The sequence below is a fragment of the Antechinus flavipes genome, chromosome 2 (assembly GCF_016432865.1).
Source record: "Antechinus flavipes isolate AdamAnt ecotype Samford, QLD, Australia chromosome 2, AdamAnt_v2, whole genome shotgun sequence".
NCBI classification, from domain to species: Eukaryota; Metazoa; Chordata; class Mammalia; order Dasyuromorphia; family Dasyuridae; genus Antechinus; species Antechinus flavipes.
Window position 1 is genome coordinate 320,509,922 of NC_067399.1, and position 19,616 is coordinate 320,529,537.

The 19,616-nt window shown below is 38.2% G+C and overlaps 1 protein-coding gene across 3 annotated transcripts in view; it reads right to left on the bottom strand.

Annotated features, from left to right (window-relative positions):
- PAPLN (papilin, proteoglycan like sulfated glycoprotein) overlaps positions 1-19,616 on the bottom strand; it is an 80,423-nt gene that overhangs the window by 12,772 nt on the left and 48,035 nt on the right. For all 3 annotated transcript variants that reach the window (XM_051977646.1, XM_051977645.1, XM_051977644.1), the window contains 9 exons: positions 14,668-14,824; positions 11,659-11,748; positions 11,154-11,424; positions 9,502-9,604; positions 8,910-9,039; positions 7,569-8,190; positions 5,338-5,472; positions 4,430-4,557; positions 4,008-4,146 (listed from right to left, as the gene is read on the bottom strand). In XM_051977646.1, coding sequence (XP_051833606.1) covers positions 4,008-4,146; positions 4,430-4,557; positions 5,338-5,472; positions 7,569-8,190; positions 8,910-9,039; positions 9,502-9,604; positions 11,154-11,424; positions 11,659-11,748; positions 14,668-14,824 — 1,775 coding nt within the window. The remainder of the gene's footprint in view (positions 1-4,007; positions 4,147-4,429; positions 4,558-5,337; positions 5,473-7,568; positions 8,191-8,909; positions 9,040-9,501; positions 9,605-11,153; positions 11,425-11,658; positions 11,749-14,667; positions 14,825-19,616) is intronic.

Sequence of the window (19,616 nt, forward strand, 5' to 3'; positions counted from 1 at the left end):
TTCAACAACATAGAATACTTCTGAGCATTCCTGAGGAATAGACCAGAGCTGAATAGATAATCTGACATACAAATCCTTAAGTTGAAAGAAGTGTAAAAAGGTAAACATTAATGAGAAATTATAAAGAATTAAACTGTTAACATTTAAAAATAGAGACATTATACACGTAGCCCTAATCACCAGAGGTCATAGGAAGATTTCAATTAGAGTACTTAAATGTGATTCTGCTGTGTTTGGATGATGTCAAACCAAGAATGAAACATGCGTAGAGGAAAACACTGGAAGACAGAAAAAGGGAGAGAAATGTGTTTCACATAAATCAACTTTATATAACAAGAAAGGAGCAAGAGAGAATGGATGACACTTGAACCTAAGTCTCATCTAGATTGGTTGGAGGGAAAAAAAATACACAGTAGGCAGAAAGAAAGGAAAGGGAAAAGAGGGAAAATAAGGAAAGATTGATTATATATTTAGTCTGAAGGAAAATATCCTTTAAAAGGGGGAAAGAAAAGAAGAATGAGTAATAAGATGGAGGAAAATACATAGCAATCAGAACTGTGTGTGTGTGTAAATAGGATAAACACTCATAAAAGAGAGACAAGGATAGAAGATAGATTAGAAAGCAGAATCAAGCAATATATTGTTTACAAAAAACACAGAACAAAAAGATAACATAGTTAAAATAAGAGACTAGAACTGAATCATGTTTTAGCTAAAGCTTAAAAAAAAAAAAAGGTCAAGTAGCAATCAATCTTAGACAAAGCAAAAGCAAAAACAGACAATTAAGAAGCAGAGAAAGGACTATAGGAATGTGAATCAAGATATAGCATTTTTCATTCTTTGTTGTTTGCTTACATTTATTTTTTTTCTCCATTCTTTTCGATCTGATTTTTCTTGTGTAGCAAGATAATTGTATAAATATATGCATATATTGGGTTTAACATATTTTTACCATGATTAACATATTGGATTATTTGCCATCTAGGGGAGGGAGTAGGGGGAAAAGGGGGAAATTGAAACACAAAATTTTGCAAGGTTCAGTGTTGAAAAATTATCCATGAATATGTTTTGAAAATAAAAAGCTTTAATAAAAAAAGAGACCTAATTAAGAGATACTGAAACTACATTTTACTAAAAGGTTTTCCTAGCAATTAATTAATACCAATAGTAAACAAACATCTATGCACCAAATGACATAACTTCTAAATTCTTTTTTTTAACTTCTAAATTCTTGAAGGAAAAATTAAATGAGTTATAGGAAGAAATAAAACAGTAAAACTATAATAGTGAGAAATCTCAATTCACTCTACTCAGACCTAGATAAATTGAACTAAAAAAGGGAAGAATTTAAGAATCTCAATAAAATTTTAGAAAAATTAGATATGATAGGCCTCTAGAGAATATTGAATGGGAATAGAAATGCACAAGCCTGTTTCTCAAGTGTGCATGACACTTCCACAAAAATCAACCATGTATTAGCACATAAAAATTTTACAAATAAATGCATAAAAGCTGACGTAGTAAATGCATCTGTTTTTTAACCAGAATGCAATAGAAGTAACATTCAGTAAAGAACCTTTGAAGCAAAATTTCAAAATTGGAAACTAAAGTGCATAATAATATTAAAGAATGGGCCAAAGAACAAATTATAAAAACAGTTTGATTAATAATGACAGTATAAAACAACATTCCAAAATTTGTGAAAGGAAGCCAAAATAGTTCTTAAGAGAAAAATTTCTAAAATTTCTTTCATCAATAAAAGAGAGTAAAAGCAGATCAATGAATTTGATATGCAAGTGAAAAAAAACTAGAAAACCAACAAATTCTAAACCTTCAATTAAACACCAAAACAAAAATTCTGAAAAAAATCAAAGGAAATGGACAGCTAGATGGTGCAGTGGATAAAGCACCAGTTCTGAAGTCAGGAGGACCTGAGTTCAAATGTGGTCTCACACACTTAACACTTCCTAGCTGTGTGACCCTGGGCAAATCACTTACCCCCAATAGCCTCAGGAAAAAAAAAATCAAAGGGAAGATTAACAAAATGTTTTAAAGTTTAAACAACAAAATAGACAAATCATTTGATTAAGAATCAAACAAAAGAGTAAATCGAATACTTAAATATCTTAGAATAAGGGAGGAGGCAGGGAATTCATCTGTAAGGAAACACTCAAAGAAAAAGGATTGATTCACAAGTGAATTTTACAAAATATTTAAAGAACAATCCCATTACTACATAAACTTTGTGTTAAAAAAAAAATTCATTTTATCACATGGTCTTACTATCTAGAGTCAAGACCAAAAGAATACTATAGACCAAGTTCTCTAATGAATTTTGATGCAAAGATTGTAAGTAAAATGCCATCAAAGAAATTTTAGCAATATATTGCAAAGATTACATATTATGAGCTAATAATATTACAAATTATTAGAATTTATACCAGACATGCAGGGCTAAGTTCAAAGAATGCTGTAAGTGTAATTAAATCAATAATAAAACCAACACAAATCATATGATTATTTCAATAGATGAAGAAAAAACTTTTGACAAAAAACCATACCCATTCCTGCTTTAAAAAACACCATTAAAGGCAGCTAGTTGGTGCAGTGGATAGAGCACCATTCCTGAAGTCAGAAGGACTTGAGTTCAAATGTGATCTCAAACACTTAACACTTTCTGCATGTGACCCTGGGCAAGTCATTTAACTCTAATCACCTCAGCAAAAAATAATAAAATAAAAAATAAGACATACGAATGAACAATTTTCCTTAAAATTATAAGCAATCATTATTTAAAACCAAAAAGAAGCATTACAGGGACGAACTAGCAACCTTTCCAATAAGATTGGAGTGAAGCAAGGATATCCATTATCACCATTCAATAATATAGTAGAAGGATTAGCTATAGCAATAAGACAAAGAAAAAGAGAGAGAAATTAAAGGAATAAGCACAAAGAGGAAACCAAAAATATCACTTTTTGTAGATGATATGATCTAATTAAAAAATCCTAGAGAATGAACTTAAAAAACCTAATTGAGAGGGCAGTTAGCTGGCACAGTGGATAAAACACCAGCCTTGAAGTCAGGTGGACCTGAGTTCAAATTTGGCCTCAGATACTTAACACTTCCTAGCTGTGTGACCCTGGGCAAGTCACTTAACACCAATTCCCTCAGCAAAAAATAAAACAAAAAACCTGACTGAAACAATTAACAACTTCAACAAAGTTAGAGGATACAAAATAAACTCATAAAATCACCAGCATTTGTGTATATAATTAACAAAAGCTAGCAGGCAGAGACAGAGAGAAAAATTCCAATTAAAATAACTACAGACAATATAAAGTATTTGGGAGTCTACCTGCTATGATATGCAGAAAAAGTGAATACAATTTCAGAACATCTTCCATGAACAAAGACATCTAAATTACTAACTGGAGAAATATTAGTTGCTCATGAGTAGACCAAGCCAATATAATAAAAATGACAATACTGTTTAATTTACTTATTACTCAGTGCCATACCACCAATGAATTACTTTTAGAGCTAGCAAAAAATAACAAAATTCATCTGGATGAGCAAAAGATCAAGGATATCACAGGAATCAATGAAAAGGAAAAAGAAAAAGCTCACCTAGCAATATTAAACTATATTACAAAGCTGTAATTGTCAAAATAATTTGGTATTGGGCAAGAAAAAGTGATCAGGCATGCAATATGAAAAAGCAAATAAGCATAGATATGTGATAAACTCATTTGATATGATAAACCCACAGATTCCAACTATGGGAACAAAACAAAAACTGGGGCTATTGAACAAAAATCATTCAAAAACTTGACCAAAACTAGGTATAGGATAATATCTCATAACATATACCAAGATGAACTCAAAAATGAGTTTTTGATTTATATATAAAAAGTGACATTTTAGGCAAAGTAGTGAAATGGGGGAAGAGATGGTCTATAGTAAGAAATGAAATAGAGCCAGACGTGGTACAAAAGCAGTATTACCTGGTTCCTGGCTGATGGTACCTGTGGGAATTGGGTCTCTGACCCTGTCCCCCTCTCTCGAGGCCCAAATCCGGGCGTCTGTGGCCATGGATCTGAGGGAGATTCCTCTCAGCTTCTGCAGGTGCTGCTCTGTCATCCCCTATCATGAAGCAGAGCAAAGTAATAAGGCAGATAAGGGCAGAAAACTTCACAATTAATCCTCCAGGGAAACCTAGGACAGCTTGTAAACAGCAAATGGAGCCTGAAAATGAGGTTCTGCCATGGGTTCATGAATGCCAATGCCCTGTAGCACTGGACCCCCTTTTCAGAGGATGTTCCCCTCTTTCACGCTCTGTTCCTAAACCTTTCCATCCCAGGGAGAGAGTGGGCAGGAACTGAGCAAATTCATTAAAAATCCCACTGGAGGGGTTTGACCAAGTGACCTGTGATCCAGAGTTGAACATGACGACTGCCGTTCTCATCCCCAGTAGGACTGCTGCAGGTGTAGGTTCCAGCATCTTCTTCGCTCACTGAACTGATGATCAAGGAACCATCTGACCGCAGATGGTGCCTGTGGGAGACCACATATCAAAGGACAGACCTGACCAACATTTGAGTCTCCTAACCCATGTCCTACTGTTCCTTCTCAGAGTCCTGAGCCAAGTGTGGTAAAGGAAAGAATCCTGCTCTTGAAATCAAAAGTCTCTTGGATTCAGATTCTGGTTTATCAAATTCCCTTCCACAATGACACTTTCCCCATAGTAGTTTCAATATATGGCAGGTTGTCTTAAGAAATTATATCGGAATTTTGGGATAGTTTTGCTAACATTACAGACAACATGCAAAAGTCAGCAGATGATAGAAAAAGTTTAGACTCATAAATGCATAAAATATGTTTATAGTATTGTGTAACATCAACATATTTTATCTTTTTAATTTCATAATAATTCAGACTTATCTAATAAGAAGGAATGACCAGAAAATTTTATATGGCTTTTCCAGATTACAGAAAACCCTGTGATGTGGAAGGGATACCTGACCTAAGTCCCTTTCCCTCCCCTCTGCCTTTCCCCTAAGGTTATTTGGAGAATAATGAATGTAATATTCTTCATAATTAATAAACTACATAAATAATGATACATAAAGCACCATATAAATAAACATTTATAACTAAATGTTTACAATAATTTTCTTTATAATATCCCTGAATATGCCCTATCTGGTAAGATCTGTGGATAGAATTATCCCAAGTCTATCACTCCTGACCTGCCCAAAGTCCCAAAAGGAACATCTTAAGTTGTATAGAGTCATTTGTATTGTGGGAAGGAAGAGGTTTTTTTTTTTTTTTTACCTATCTGATGATCTGACTGGCTCCCCATTTTTCTGCCATTTCACATGAGGGCTGGCACCTGCCACACAGAAGAACCGAACCATCTGCCCCAAGGTGACCTGAACCCCAGAATATTCTGTCTTGTCCAAGACAATCCTGGAAAAATGGCAGGACAATATGCTATGATTATCTATGTACATGTGTTATATCCTTTACTAGTCCATAAACTCCTTGAAAGCAGAGAATATTTCTTACATGTGTCTATATCTCTTATATTGTTTAGCACAGAAGGCTAAATGCTGAACCAATCTTAGTTGAATGACCATTTTATTATTTCTTTTATCCTTTCACTAGCTGGGGAGTTTCTCTTTCCATAGCTGTGATTCTCCTTTGATTTTTCTAATGATATGTTTTTTTCCTTTAAGTCATATGCATTTATAATTTATAATGCATTTATTTTTATGTATATTGTAAGATGCTGGTCTAAACCTATTTTCTACCAAACTGCTATATTTTTCATATTGTTCCATTATCTATGGTGCCTGTAATTATATTGATTTTTTTCTGCTTGCCTCTCAATGAAATTTGTGTTTCCTTCTGCCTGATCTAAAACCAAGCTTATAACTCTATATTTCAGGATTAAATGAAGCATAACATATTTTATTCTAAATCTGTCCAATATTAAACCTAATTCACTTTCAAATTAGATTCATTTTGACACTATATGGATTCCCTGTGTGTTGTTATTTTTTTTTTTTTGTGGGCAGCAAATTGTTGGGTTCTGTTTTCTAAACTATAGAATTATTAGGATCTATTAAGTGATTTAATGGTAGAATGCCAAATATCACAACAAGCATTTGAGATATTTGGGGTCAAGTAGGCCTTCTTGAATCCTATCAAATCCCATCATTAGACAATCATCCTATCCAACTCATAAGCCTGGCTCTAGCTAGGCTGGGCATCCTCTTAGAGAGATGAAGACCAAGAAGAATATCAACTTATTCTGGGTGGGAAAAACATCAAGGAGGGGAAATCGTCAAAAGTTCCTTATTAAATTCTGCTGAGGATAAGATCTTAAGTTCCTATCAACTAATACCAAAAAGAGAGGAAGATTTAATCATTTCAACAAACATTCATTAAAAAACCTATTCTGGACAATGCAGTTTGATAAATTCCCTGACCTATTATCTTTGCAGTAGGCTGTATTCTCAAGGATTTAAGGGAAATGGTGAAAGAAGGTATTGGAAAAAGGAGTAGATGAAAAGGAGTATTGGGACTCGACTTAAATATATGGAAAAATGCTCTAAATCATTAATAATTGGAGAAATGCAATTAAATCAACTCTGAGGCTCCCCTTCATACTTATCAGATTGGAAAAGTTGACAAAAAAATTTTTTTTCACAGAGGCTATGGGAAAACAGGTGCATTAATGCACTACTGGAGGAGCTAAGAACTAGTGTAGTATTCTGAAAGGCAGTTCTGGACTATGCCTCCAAAGCTACTAAACTGTGATCCTGTAATAAGCAGCACAAAATTCTATATCCCAAAGACATCAAAGAAACAGGAAAAGATCCACCTGTGTAAAAAATATTCATGTCAGTTGTTTTTGAGATATCAAAGTACTGGAAGGTAAGGGAATTCCCCACTGACTGGGGAATAGCTGAAAAAGGCATGATATCCAAATGTGATGGAATGCTCTTTTGCTCCAACAAGTGAAAAAGGGAATCATTTTAAGGAAACCTGGGAAATACCATATGAAATGATGCAGAGTGAGGTGAGCAGAGCCAGAAGAACAGTTTATACAATGGCAACAACGTTTTGAACACAAACAACATTGAAACACTTAGGAACTCTGATCAACACAACCAACTATGATTATAAAGGACTCGAGATAAACCTGCTATCCATTTTCTCACAGAAAGGTAATGGGTTCAAGGATGCAGATTCAGACATATTTTTTGGACATGGTCAACACAGAAATTTGTTTTGCTTGACTATGCACAGGGAGCTATGTGACAGGAAACTTATTTTTTCCTCTTTCTCAATGGGAAAGGAAGGAGGAGAGAAGGAAGAAAAGGAGGAGAGGAAGAAAAGGCAGATCTTTGTTTAAAAAAAAAAAAAAAGATTTAATTGTTTTTTAAGTGGCTGGAAGGGGAGTTGATGCATGGGCAGAGACAAGCCTTCCTCACTACAAGTTTTCCCAGGTCTTCCTGTACCCTCCCCGCCTCCCCACCCCAGTGGTCCAGCTTTACCTGTGAGAAGGAACCTGTAAGTGTGGAGTAGGCTGCCTAATGTCTTCTCCCGGCACAAATGCACTTGGCCTGACCTCTCGGTTCTGGTGTCCCATATGTTGGTTCTTCAAGGGTTCCTGCTCAGAGATCCTGGGCAGTTGAGTCTCATCTTGCCTCGGGTACTGCCTGCCTTGCTCTAGCCTTGAAGCGCCACGTGAAAGGGAAGGCCCTCCCTGGGATGCCTCTGGGTGGTCCACATGCCCACGCCTCCTCTGCTCTTCATTTCTGGATGATTGGCCATGGTAAGGAGCCTCGTGGTAGTCCCCAGTGCCTCGGCCTTGGTTATAACCAGAATGCCCTTGCTGGGGCCGGCTGGGCTCCAAGGGAGTGTCTGCCTCCCTGTGGGAGGGAGAAGCCCATCCGTGCTCTGCTCCGTGAGTCGGGGGTCCTGCAGCCCTCTCCTCAGCTTGCCCGTGGCAGTTTTTCATGCACTCCTCCTCAGAGAGGAAATTATTCCTGTTGCCATGGCAGCCACCATACCAGAAACGGTTGCACTTGCCCACAGAGGGAATGAAGTACCAGCGAGGAGTCCAGTCCCCACAGGAGCCATGTGCACTGGGTAGCAGGCACCTGAGTGGGTAGGCTGTGGAGGAAGAGCAGGGAGACAGCAGTGTCCTTATGGTCCTTGGTCATCTATAGGCATTTTCTTCCTCACTTAGAATCCTCAGTCAGGGGAGGACTATTGCTGTCTCTATCAGCTTTTCTGAGGACATAGGTTCAGGAAAACTAAGGGGCCACATGGGAAACAGAAGCCTGGGAAGATGGGGAAACTAAGGCCCAGAGCCAACGATGGTGCTGGATGTAGCCGTCCCTGGCTTTGAGATGGAAGGAGACCTTTTTACCCAGATTTCTGCAAACAGGAAAAAATGCTAAGGGTTTTTTAAAATACTGCTAAATGAAATAGGATCTCAAGAATCACTGCTGACACATAAACACACATAAGAATGAGAACTTAAGTTCATATCAATTAACACTTTAAAGGGAGTAGGATTTATCCAAATCAACAATCTTTTTTTAAAGAGCCTACTGTCTGAGAGGTATTGGCTAGTTCCTGACTTGCTATTTTTGTATGTCCTTAAGGATTTAGGGGCAAAGGAGGGAGAAGGAAGTAGAAGGCTAAGAGTAACACTGGAAAGGACCTGAAAAATTGGGGGGGGGGAGGGGAAGAGGGAAGAGTCCTCTAAGTGACTTATGATTTAATTTGGAAAAAAAAAAAGCACTTAGTACAGTGGCTGGCACATAGTAGGTGCCATATGAATTCTTCTCCTTTCTTTCCATCCTGAAGAGGACAAGGTCACTTACGGTAATTGGGTCTGCCTCTGCAGCCTTCTCCCTGGGGGCCTGCACTGGAAGCCACATTGTCATAGCAGCAGCCATACTGGGATCCTCGGCACTCCATGGATGGGTTTGGCTGAGACTCAGTTTGCTCCGCCTATGTAGAGGGAATAAGTGGTCCCAGAGGAGACAGAACAAAAGGACACTCACACTATTCTGCTCAGCACTACTTGGTGGAGTGTGCCAAAGAGTCTTTGGAACTCATTTTTGGGAAAAGGATGGGATAAAAGAAAGGCTCTCTTAGCCCAGATTCTAATGTTTCTATTCCCAGGCTTATATCCCTTATACCACCCTTATCCTGGCAAGGATAATCAGAGAAACAGCAATAGGAGACTTTTTCTCTCCACCCTACTCCCAATTCCCAGATACACCCAAACTCCAGGTCCATTCCAAGTCTTGGTAGCCAGCATGAGTGGTGGGGACAGTCAGGGAGGTAGGGAGTCCCAAAAGATGCTCAGGAAGGCAGGAAAAGACCAGAAAGTGAATCCTGCAATCTAGCCACCTGAGCCAATTCTAAATGAATTGTCCCTCCCCTGGGTCAAGGGATCAAGCCACTTGCCGTAGAGGAAGCTGCTCTGGGTCCATGTCTGCTCCCCGACAGTGGGCAACCTGCAAGGTTCGGGCCCGTTGCTGATGAGACCCCATCAGGGCAGCATCCATACCTGTTGAGAGCTTTCATTGAGAACTGCCAAACCTTTCTCTCTGCTTCTCCCTCCCCTTACTCCCACTTTCCTATTTTCTTCTGAGCTGTAGGGTCCAGACAATCCAGGATGGACCAAGGAGCTCAGGAACTGAGAGGTCTCAGGGCCAAGATAGCCTTATAACGGACTAGCCCAGAATCATTTACTGTTAGAAGTAGAATTTGAACATGGGGTTTCCTGAGCTGCTCTATCATTTATGAGTTCTCATGAAACTCTGGTTCTACATGACTCGATTTCCTTGGGAACAATGACTGCCATGATTTTTAATACAAATGGGAGCTCATGCATTTTTTTGCACTATCTCTTTTTGGCTGGTGTGAGTAAGGATTATGAAGGAAGGAAGGTTATCAGGTCCCACCTGTAGCATCCAAACAATTAACACAAGAGGTTTAGAGCTGGGGGCAGCTAGGTGGCACAGTGAATGGAGTACTGGCATTGGAGTCAGTAGGACCAAGTTCAAATCCAACCTCAGACACTTGATACTTTGTAGTTGTATGATCCTGGATAAGTCACTTAACCCTGACTGCCAAGAGGGAAGAAGGAAGGGAAGAAGGTAAAGAAGGAAGAAAGGAAGGAGGTAGAGAAGGAGGAATGGAGAGAGGGAAGAAAAGAGGGAGAGAGAAAGGAAGAGAGAGAAAAAAAGAGAGACAGAGGAAGAAAGAAAGAGAGGGAGAGGGGGAGAGAGAGAGAAGAAGAGAGAAAGGGAAAGGGAGAAAGAGAGGGAAAGGGGGAGAGGGAAAGGGAAAAAGAGAGGGAAAGGGGGAGAGGGAGAGAGAGAGAAGGAGAAAGAGAGGGAAAGGAAGAAAGAGAGGGAAAGGGGGAGAGGGAGAGAGAGAAGGAGAAAGAGAGGGAAAGGAAGAAAGAGAGGGAAACAGGGAGAGGGAGAGATATTTGGAGCTGGACAGTATGGAGGTCACAGAGCTGGAATTCAAAGCCAAATGCCCTGACTTCTTTCATGCTGCCATGCTGTCTCTCCTGAATCTCAGAAATATGTCTTTTCTATTTCCCCCTAACTCTGGAATCTTCCCTCTGTTGATTATTCCCAACAGATCCGTCACAGTTTATTCGTACACGACTGGTTGTCTGTTGTCTCCCCTTCAGAGCCAGGGCTCCTTGAGAGAAGGGACTGTCCTTGGCCTTGCTCTGTATCCTCAGCACTTTGCACAGAGTCTGACACACAATGCGTCCTTAATCTAATCTGTCCGGGCTGGCCGCTTTCTGAGACCTTGCCAGTGCAGAATGCCTTCACATCTAAGGTCACTGGGACAGCAACAAAGCAAAGGAGCCTGACGCAGGCGGAGGAGGTTTCATTCTTTTCACACTCCTGGGAAACAAGCTCAGAGTCAAGAAGGGAAGCGATTTGCCTCAATTACAGCTAATGACAGGGCAGAGCGTAAAGCCCAGGTCCCTTGATTCTCAGCCAAGCCTTCTTTCCACTAAACACACGGCCCGTGTTCCCCGAGCATCCTCTTTCCCTGGTGATGGGGAAACGGCCATCTCCATCACTCACCTGCTCTGCTGACAGGAGACTCTGGGACAGCCGCGCCCTGAGGGGCCAGGAGCCGCGGTGTGGCCATCGGGGCAGCACCCGTGGATGCTCTGGCTGCAGTCGTGAGACGGCGACCTCTCGGCAGGGTTCTCCTGGGGGCGAGGCTGCTGAGATCGAGAGGTGCTCCAGCCAGACTCCCAGGGCGGGGGCAAGAGGTTAGCGGCCCTGTCTGCCTCAGGGGAACGTTCGGCTGTGGGCTGGTTCCTGGGTCTCCACCATTCCTCCCTAGTACCTGGAGAAGAAATAGTCCTCAACCCTTCAGCTCATCACCTCCTCCCACCGGCCTCCCCTCTGACCCACCTGCCAGGGGCTTCTCCCTGCCCCAGGGGAGAGACAGCTGCTGGCCAAACCTCTTCATGCAGATAACTGGCATCTAAAGCCAGTCTTGTCCTTCCCCCAAATTTAGGGAAAGCTTAGGTCGGAAGAGAAGGTAAGTTTGGAGGGAAGGGATGCATTTACTCCAAACCTTGGGAGGGGGCTTCCAGAAGGTCCGAGTGGGCCAGCGGGTCCTGGCGACTGGTGTCATAGCCTTGGACATCCTGCATGCTAGGGACTTCTGTGGGATGACGCAGAAAAGGAGAGAGAGAAAAAGGATAAAGTTCAGAAAATCACTAAATCGGCTCCTTCCCAGTGAGAGGGACAGCTAGACCATTTGGGGGTGGAGGGCATGGAAGGAAGTCTTTGACACTCTTTGCTACCATCTGCTTCAGGCCACATTTTTAAAAAGCAATTCAGAAGTGAAAGGAAAATGAGGAAGCATTTTTAGCCTCTGTTTACAAATGATCTACAACAGTGATGTCAAATTCAAATAGAAAGAAGAGCTTGTGGTCACTAAACCCAACTTGTGGATTCCTGGGGCTACATATTGACTTAGAAAACCACATATTGACATTATCTTTGTTCTCTTTTATATATATTTAATTTTGTTAAATATTCCCCAATTATTTTTTAATCTAGACTGCCCACCTATGTGGCCTACAGCATGCCTTAGCACAGAGTGAAATGTTTCCATCTGTGGCTTTAAAATAGAAGTATCAAAAAAGTAGGAATTATGTCTCAGTTTTAGTTTAATTTTTTATACTCTAGCAAGGGACAGGGCATGATAGCACTGAAATGTGCCAGTTTTTAAGTACTGATTCTTTTCACAAAATAGGGAAATAAACTACCTTCCTCAAACCTTCACTTCCTTTCCACCCCCTTTCTACTTGAGGACCTTGGACTAGAGAGGGAACCTCCTTGGAGCAGATTGAAAAGTGGTCCCCTCCCAATAAACTTTGGACAGAAAATGCCATCTGTAGCCAGAGAGAAAACTATGGCAAATGAATGTAAATCAAAACATGCTATGTTCACTTTTTTTCTTTTTCTTCTGTTTTTTTTTTTCTCTTGTGCTTTCCCCATTTTGTTCTGATTTTTCTCTCCCAACATGATTCATAAAGGAATTTGTATTTTTAAAAAATTAATGTTCTTATGAAAAAGCAGAAAAATTAAGAAAACAATAAAAGAGAAAGGGGGATAAAGAGAGAGAGAAGTGGTCCCCTTTGCAGGCTCTGAGAGGGGACAATGAGGAGAGATGCTCCATTTGAAGGACAATGATCAAGGCTGCTTTTGACATATCAAGAAATGAAAACAATAGCATACTTAAACTATTATTATAGGATCCTAAATGATATGTTCCCTTGCTGCATTTCTCTCCCCTATATAGTTCATTGTGTGTACTGCTAGAATCCTTTTTTTTCTCAAAACTGTCTTCAACTAACTCAGCCTCCAACTGGTCAGGCTGTTTTCTCCTCGCCACACAAGCACGAAGGTCATTCCTGAATCGGTACCTTCACTCATGTTGTGACCTTCCCTCTCCTTATTCAAGAAAGGAGAGAGAACACTCTAAGAAATGGAACAATATTATCCATCCTTCAAGACTGAATTCTATTTTCTTCTTCTCCATAAAACCTTTGTCACCCCAGTGTTCAAATTTCTACATCACTGAATGTAGCACCAAAATGTAAATCTTAATAATATAACAAGCTCCATCCAACCTTATCCCCTAAAATGCTTGAGCCCACTCAGGCTATAATTGCTAGTTAGGAGAAACTCCCAAATCATCACTTTCCTAGGGGATCTGTATGCCTGAAGGAAAGAGCATTGGAGAGAAAGGGAAAGAGGGAGAAAGGAGAGGGAGAAAGAGAGAGAAAGAGAAGGAAGGAGGGGAAGAAAGAGGGAAGGAGAGAAGAAGGGAGAGAAGGAAGGAGAGGGAGAAGGGGGGGGAAAGAAAGAGAGGGAAGGAGGGAAGGAGGGGGAAAGAGGAAGAGAGGGAGAGAGAGGGAAAGAGAGGAGAGGAAGTGGAGGGAGAGAGAGAGAGAGAGAGAGAAAGAGAGAGAGAGAGAGAGATTCTATTTATGAAGTAAGAGCATTGTGGAAAAAGAACCTCATACACATTCATGGACACTACCAGTATAGGGATGTGTGTGTGTGTGTGTGTGTGTGTGTGTGTGGGTGTGTGTGTGTAGAGTTTTCTCAATTCCTTTGCTAATTATTTTAACTCTGATTAAATATTTTATTTTTAAAGTAATTCATTTAAAAAATTAAAGTTCTCTTATAATGCTGCAAATGGATCATAGTCTAATAGATTTAGAACTAAAAGGAGGTCTAAACCCTCTAATTCTATTGATGAGAAAAATTATTTGCCCATAATTACATGGTAGGGGATGATATGAGGGAAGTCCAGTGCTCTATCTACTAAATAAAACTCATTTGATTTTAGCAACCTAAGTGTGCTCTAGACTGGAAACATAAGCTGGATGAGATACTTTTATTACAAAAATTTCTAGTTGAATCCAATAATCTGAATACTACAGACCAGTGGTATTAAACTCAAATAGAAATGGGGGGAAGGGAAGTGAGAGAAGAGGACACTAATCTCTAAAAAGATACTCAGAGGCAGCATATTGACTTAGTTTTAAAATATGACATCATTTATGCCTTTTGCATTTTTATTTATTTTGTTAAACTTTTCCCAATTATATTTTCATTTGTTTCCAGCCACACTTGGAAATTTTGTGAGCTACATGTTTGACACCTTTGCTTCAGAGAACAATGAAAAGCAAGCTATGATTATCTACTCTCTTGTATTAAGTTTCTCACACACACTTTTATTAGGCTTAGCTCTACAACTCTACTATAAGATCCCTGAGGAACAAGGACCATTAAGCTGTACTTCTATAGCATACTGATAGACACAGAATTAGTCGTTGACTTGTTCACTGATAGAAAAATAAAGTCAGAAAAAATTTAAAATAAAGAGAGAAGCAAAATTTTTTTGTACCTGCTTCCTCTTCCTTCAGTTTAGTCTTTCCATGCCCTCTGCTGATCTTGGTAGAAGAGTCAGATTTTCCAAAGAGGGAGTGATTAGCCCAGAGAAGGCCCCAGCCCTCAAGTGATGATCCCCTCTGCATCTTCTTTTCCCCATCCCTATCCATACCTTGAGGCAGGTGGCAGGACTGTGTGTTACAAGCTTCCAATTCATCTGGCATTTGGGGCTGGCGAGCCTGACAGATGTCAGAGTTATAGACATTGGATTCCCTGTCAGCACAAATGACTTGCCGTTTCCGGATGCCTGAATCACAGCTCTTAGAGCACTAAAAACCATCAGAGGAGAGAAAGAAAAATGTATGAGTACATGTATGGGATTATATGCACACACAGAGTGGAAAATGTATACATACACCCACAAAGACACATAAAAGATCAGAAATGTTTGTGCAGATACTCCTAAAGACACATCCTGAGCCAGAGATGTGTTTATATGTGGAGAAACATAGAGGACCATATATAATACATGTGCATGTGTGTATATATATATATAGTTATAGTTATGTATAAAGATACACAAAATCAGAGAATATGTATGCATACATATACATAACAAAAACATGCCCCAAACTAAAAACATCCTACTTCTAACTTCCATAGGATAAAGACATGGAAGGAGTGAAAGAAAAGAAAAGAACCTGAGACTAATAGGAAAGAGAAGAAAATCATGTAGATGATAAACAGGGGCTTGGAATAGTGGAATGGGTTAAAGAGGTTGAATTTGGAAATGGAAAAAAGAAATTAAGGAAAATCTGAAGAACAAGCTTTAGGTCTAGATATGAGTCTAAATTCTAAAATCTACTGGTTTCCAGGAAAGCAGAAATCAATGACAATTAAGGATGATGAAAAATAATTAAGGAGGATCAAGGAGCTTTAGGGAATAGAACCTGAAGAGGTTGAATCAAAAAGGACAAAGAGAAGGCAAGACAAGACAAATGAGAAAAGGGAAGAGGAACAACGAATGGGCTGTGGACTTAAGGATAATTTAATCCATCAAAAGGTTAAAGGAATTAACAAGAGAAAGTTATAATCTGGATCTGATTCTAACAAGGAAGAACATGTTTCTAGTTTAGAAATTAGGGAAGTAATAACTCCATTCCAGACTTTGTGATTGAGGAGAGGAAATCTGGGCATTGTTTGATATATATCCTAGATTTTGGAAAACCAGATTTCAAAAAGTCCAGAGGAAAAAATTGTCAGGATCTCATGGAGTAAAATGCTTCAAGAGAAATCAAACCACAAAGAATGAAAGATACTGAAGATAGAAATTGTGAAGACCCAAAGGGAAAATGGATATTGTTGCAAAAAATTAATATAGATATAAAGGGAACTCACCAACCAACTTAGATAAAAGAAATGTATAAAATTTGAGAGGAAGACTGGATAACTGAATATGATTATAAAAATGTGGCAAAGTCCTGTAAAAATGTATAAGTTCAGAATAAGATGAAGATTTTTTTAAAACTAATATTGAGAAAAAGAAGATCAAAGAAGAGAGGGATTAATCAACATTTATGAAATACCTACTCTGTGCCAGGCACTGTGCTAAGCACCTGAACTACAAAAAGAGGCAAAAGACCATCTCTGATCTTAAGGAGATGATAATCTAATGAGGATATTACATAAAAACAAAATAAGCTATAGGATAAATAGAAGATAATTAACAGAGAAAAGGCACTGGAATTAAGGATTAGAAAAGGCTTCTTCTAAAGGGTAGAACAACAAAAGAGAATGCACGAGGCTGAGAGATGTGTAGCCAGGAGGCTAACTGGATTGAATAACACGTGTTATTCAAATCTTATACTGTTTCTGTAATGACCTTTACTGAGGAAATAACTGACAGGGAATGTGATGACCAAAATAAATAAAAGGATTGTAAGGGAGTACCTTTTTGTTCTTGGTAAAGTCAAGTTACCTGACCCAGATAAACTACATTTTTGGATTCAGAAAAAACTGGCAGATGTTATTGCTGAGATCTTATGCGTAATATCTGAAAGATCATGGAAAATGGGAGCTATGCCACAAAATTAGAGAAAAACAAACTTTGGTCTTTTTTTTTTAAGAAGAGAACAGAGTTTGCAAACTATAAGTGAGTGAGCCTATGAAAATTCTAGGAAAGATCATTAAAGAGATGGTTGACAAATAAATAGAAAGAAAAGAAGTGATTACAAAGAAACAACATGGCTTCATCAAGAGCGAGTCCTGCCAGACTAACCCCATTTCCTTTTTGAAAAGGATTACTAAACTAGTAAATGAGAGGAATGTCATGAATATAGTTTAACTAAATTTTAGCAAAGCTTTTTTATTTCACCCTCAAATTTTTTTATTATTTATTTTTAACATTCTTTTCTTTTTAAATTTTGAGTTCCAAGTTCTCTTTTAACCCTCCCCCACCCACTGAGCAGACAAGCAAAACAATATCAATTATACATGTAAAATAATGAAAAACATATTTTTGTTTTAACCATATCCCAAAAAACAGGAACAGTAAAACAAGAAAATTATATTTCAATTTTCATTCAGAGTTTATCAACTACCTCTTTGGCATTTCCCTGATGAAGCCTTTGGAATTGTCTTGGATCGTTGTCTTTCACAACCGATCATCAGGACAATGTTTTTCTACCTGTGCACAATGATTTCCTGGTTCTTCTCATTTCACTTTGCTTAGTTCCTGAAGGTATGAAGTGGTATCTCAAAGTTATTTTAATTTGTATTTTTCTATTCAAAAGTGATTGGAACATCTGTCATAAACTATAGATATACTTGATTTCTCTTCAGAAAACTGCCTGTTCATCTCTTTTGACCACTTATCCAATGGGGAATGGCTTTCATTTTTATATATTTGACTCAGTTCCCTATATATCTGAGAAATGGAGGGCGAGGGCCTTTAACAGAGAAATTTGCCCTTCGATTTTTTTGATATTACTTTATTGTCTATAGTGCCTTTTAGCAAAATATAGTTTCCCTGCTTATTTCTCTTAATTGGAGCTATTTTTGTTTTTTCTTTGTGTGAGATTATTATTACTTACCTCTGCCTTTTTTACTTCAGCTAAAGAATAATAGATTCTGCTTCATAATTTTATTTTAAGTATTTTTTTTTGGTGTGTGTGTGTGTGTGTGTGTGTGTGTGTGTGTGTGCATCTATTTCAAATGTGTCCCTTATAAATAACATATTGGTTTCTGGCTTCTAATCCATTCTATTATCTACTTCTGTTTCGTGGATGAGTTCATCCAACTCACATTCAGTTGTGACTAAGAAGTGTGTATTTCCTTCCATCCTATTTTCTTTCTCTTTCTTTTTATCCTGTTTCTCCACAAAAGTATCTTATACTTCTTCTGACCAATACCTCCCTTAATCTGTCCTTCCTTTTATCATCAGCCCTTTCCCTAGATCTTTTATCATCTTTCCTTCCTATTCCTCTATTGGATAAGATATATTTCTATACCTGAGTGTGTATAATATTCTTCCTTCTTTGAACTTATTCTTATGAAAGGAAGTTTCAAACATTGCCTGCCACACTCCTTATTTCTCCCCTCCACTGTAAAAACTCTTCCTTGAATGCCTCTTTTATGTGAGAAAACTGTCCCCATTCTATCTTTCCCTTCCCCCTTTTTCCTATACATTTTTATCACCCCTTTATTTTTTAGAGGTGATCCCAACATAATAGACTCCTTCTAACTGTCTTGCTAATTAATGATAAAGTTCTTATAAGTTACATGTATCTTCTTCCCACATGGTAATGTAAACATTTTAACTTTACGATTACTCCTTCATGTTTACCTTTTTTATGCTTCTCTTGGGTCTTCTATTTAAATGTTAAATTTTCTATTCCTCTCTGATCTTTGGGATTAGGAATGCTTGAAAGTCCTCTATTTAATTAAATATTCATTTTTACCTTTTACATTATTCAATTTTGGGGGGGTAGGTTGTTCTTCATTGTAATTCTAGTTCCTTTACCTTCTTAAATATCATATTTCAGGTCCTCTGCTTTCTTCCAGTGAAAGCTGCTAAATCTTGTGATATGGCTTCAAAATACTTAACTTATTTCTTTCTGACTTTCTGACTTATTTCTCCTTGACCTGGGAACTCTTGAATTTTTCTATATTTCTGAGAGTTTTAATTTTGGGATCTCTTTTAGAAGGTGATCTTAGTGTCTTCTGTCAATTCCTATTTCATCTGCTGGATTGAAGATACTGAAGAAAGACAATTTCTTTAAAATTTCTTGAAACAGGATATGTAGGATTGTTTGTTTTGTTTTGGTTTGTTGATCATGACTTTCAGGTAGGTTAATAATTATTAAATTATCTCTCTTCAATCTGTTTTCCAGGGAGATATTTCACATTTTCTTCTATTTTTTTCTACTTTTGACTTTGTTTTGTTGTTTCTTAATATTTCATGGAATCATTAACTTCCACTTGCCCAATTCTACTTTGTAAGTTCATTGAGTTTTTGTACTTCTTTTTCCATTTGACCTAATTTGCTTTTTAGAGAGTTTCTTTCTCCAGTGAATTTTTGTGCCACTTTTACCATTAGACCAGTTCTGTTTTTTAAGATGTTATTTTCTTCAGCTTCCTCTGTGTGTGTGTGCTTCTTTTATCAAGATATTGTCTTTTCATAATTCTTTGTATCACTCTCATTTCTTTCCCCAATTTTTTCTTCTATTACTCTTATATTCTTCAACTCTTCTAGAAATTACTGTTAGGCTTGGGTTCAATTAGCATTTTTTGAGTCTTTATCTGTAGTTATTTTCCCTTTATTGTCTTATGAATTTATGTCTTAAACCTTCCCTGCCACCATAGTTTCTATTTATGGCCAAGATCTTTTTCTTTTTGTTGTTGTTTGTTCACTTCCCCAGTCTGTTTATTGACTTTGAATATTATATCGAAGTTGGGCTCTGTTTACCTTGGGTTAGGGAGGCATTGTCTCAAATTTCTGATTTTTTTGTGCCACGTTTTCAGAACTAGGAGTACTACTTGGTACTGGTAAAAGAAATAGTCAATCAGTGGAATAGGTTAGATTCACAGGACAGAATAGTCAATAACTATAGCAATCTAGTG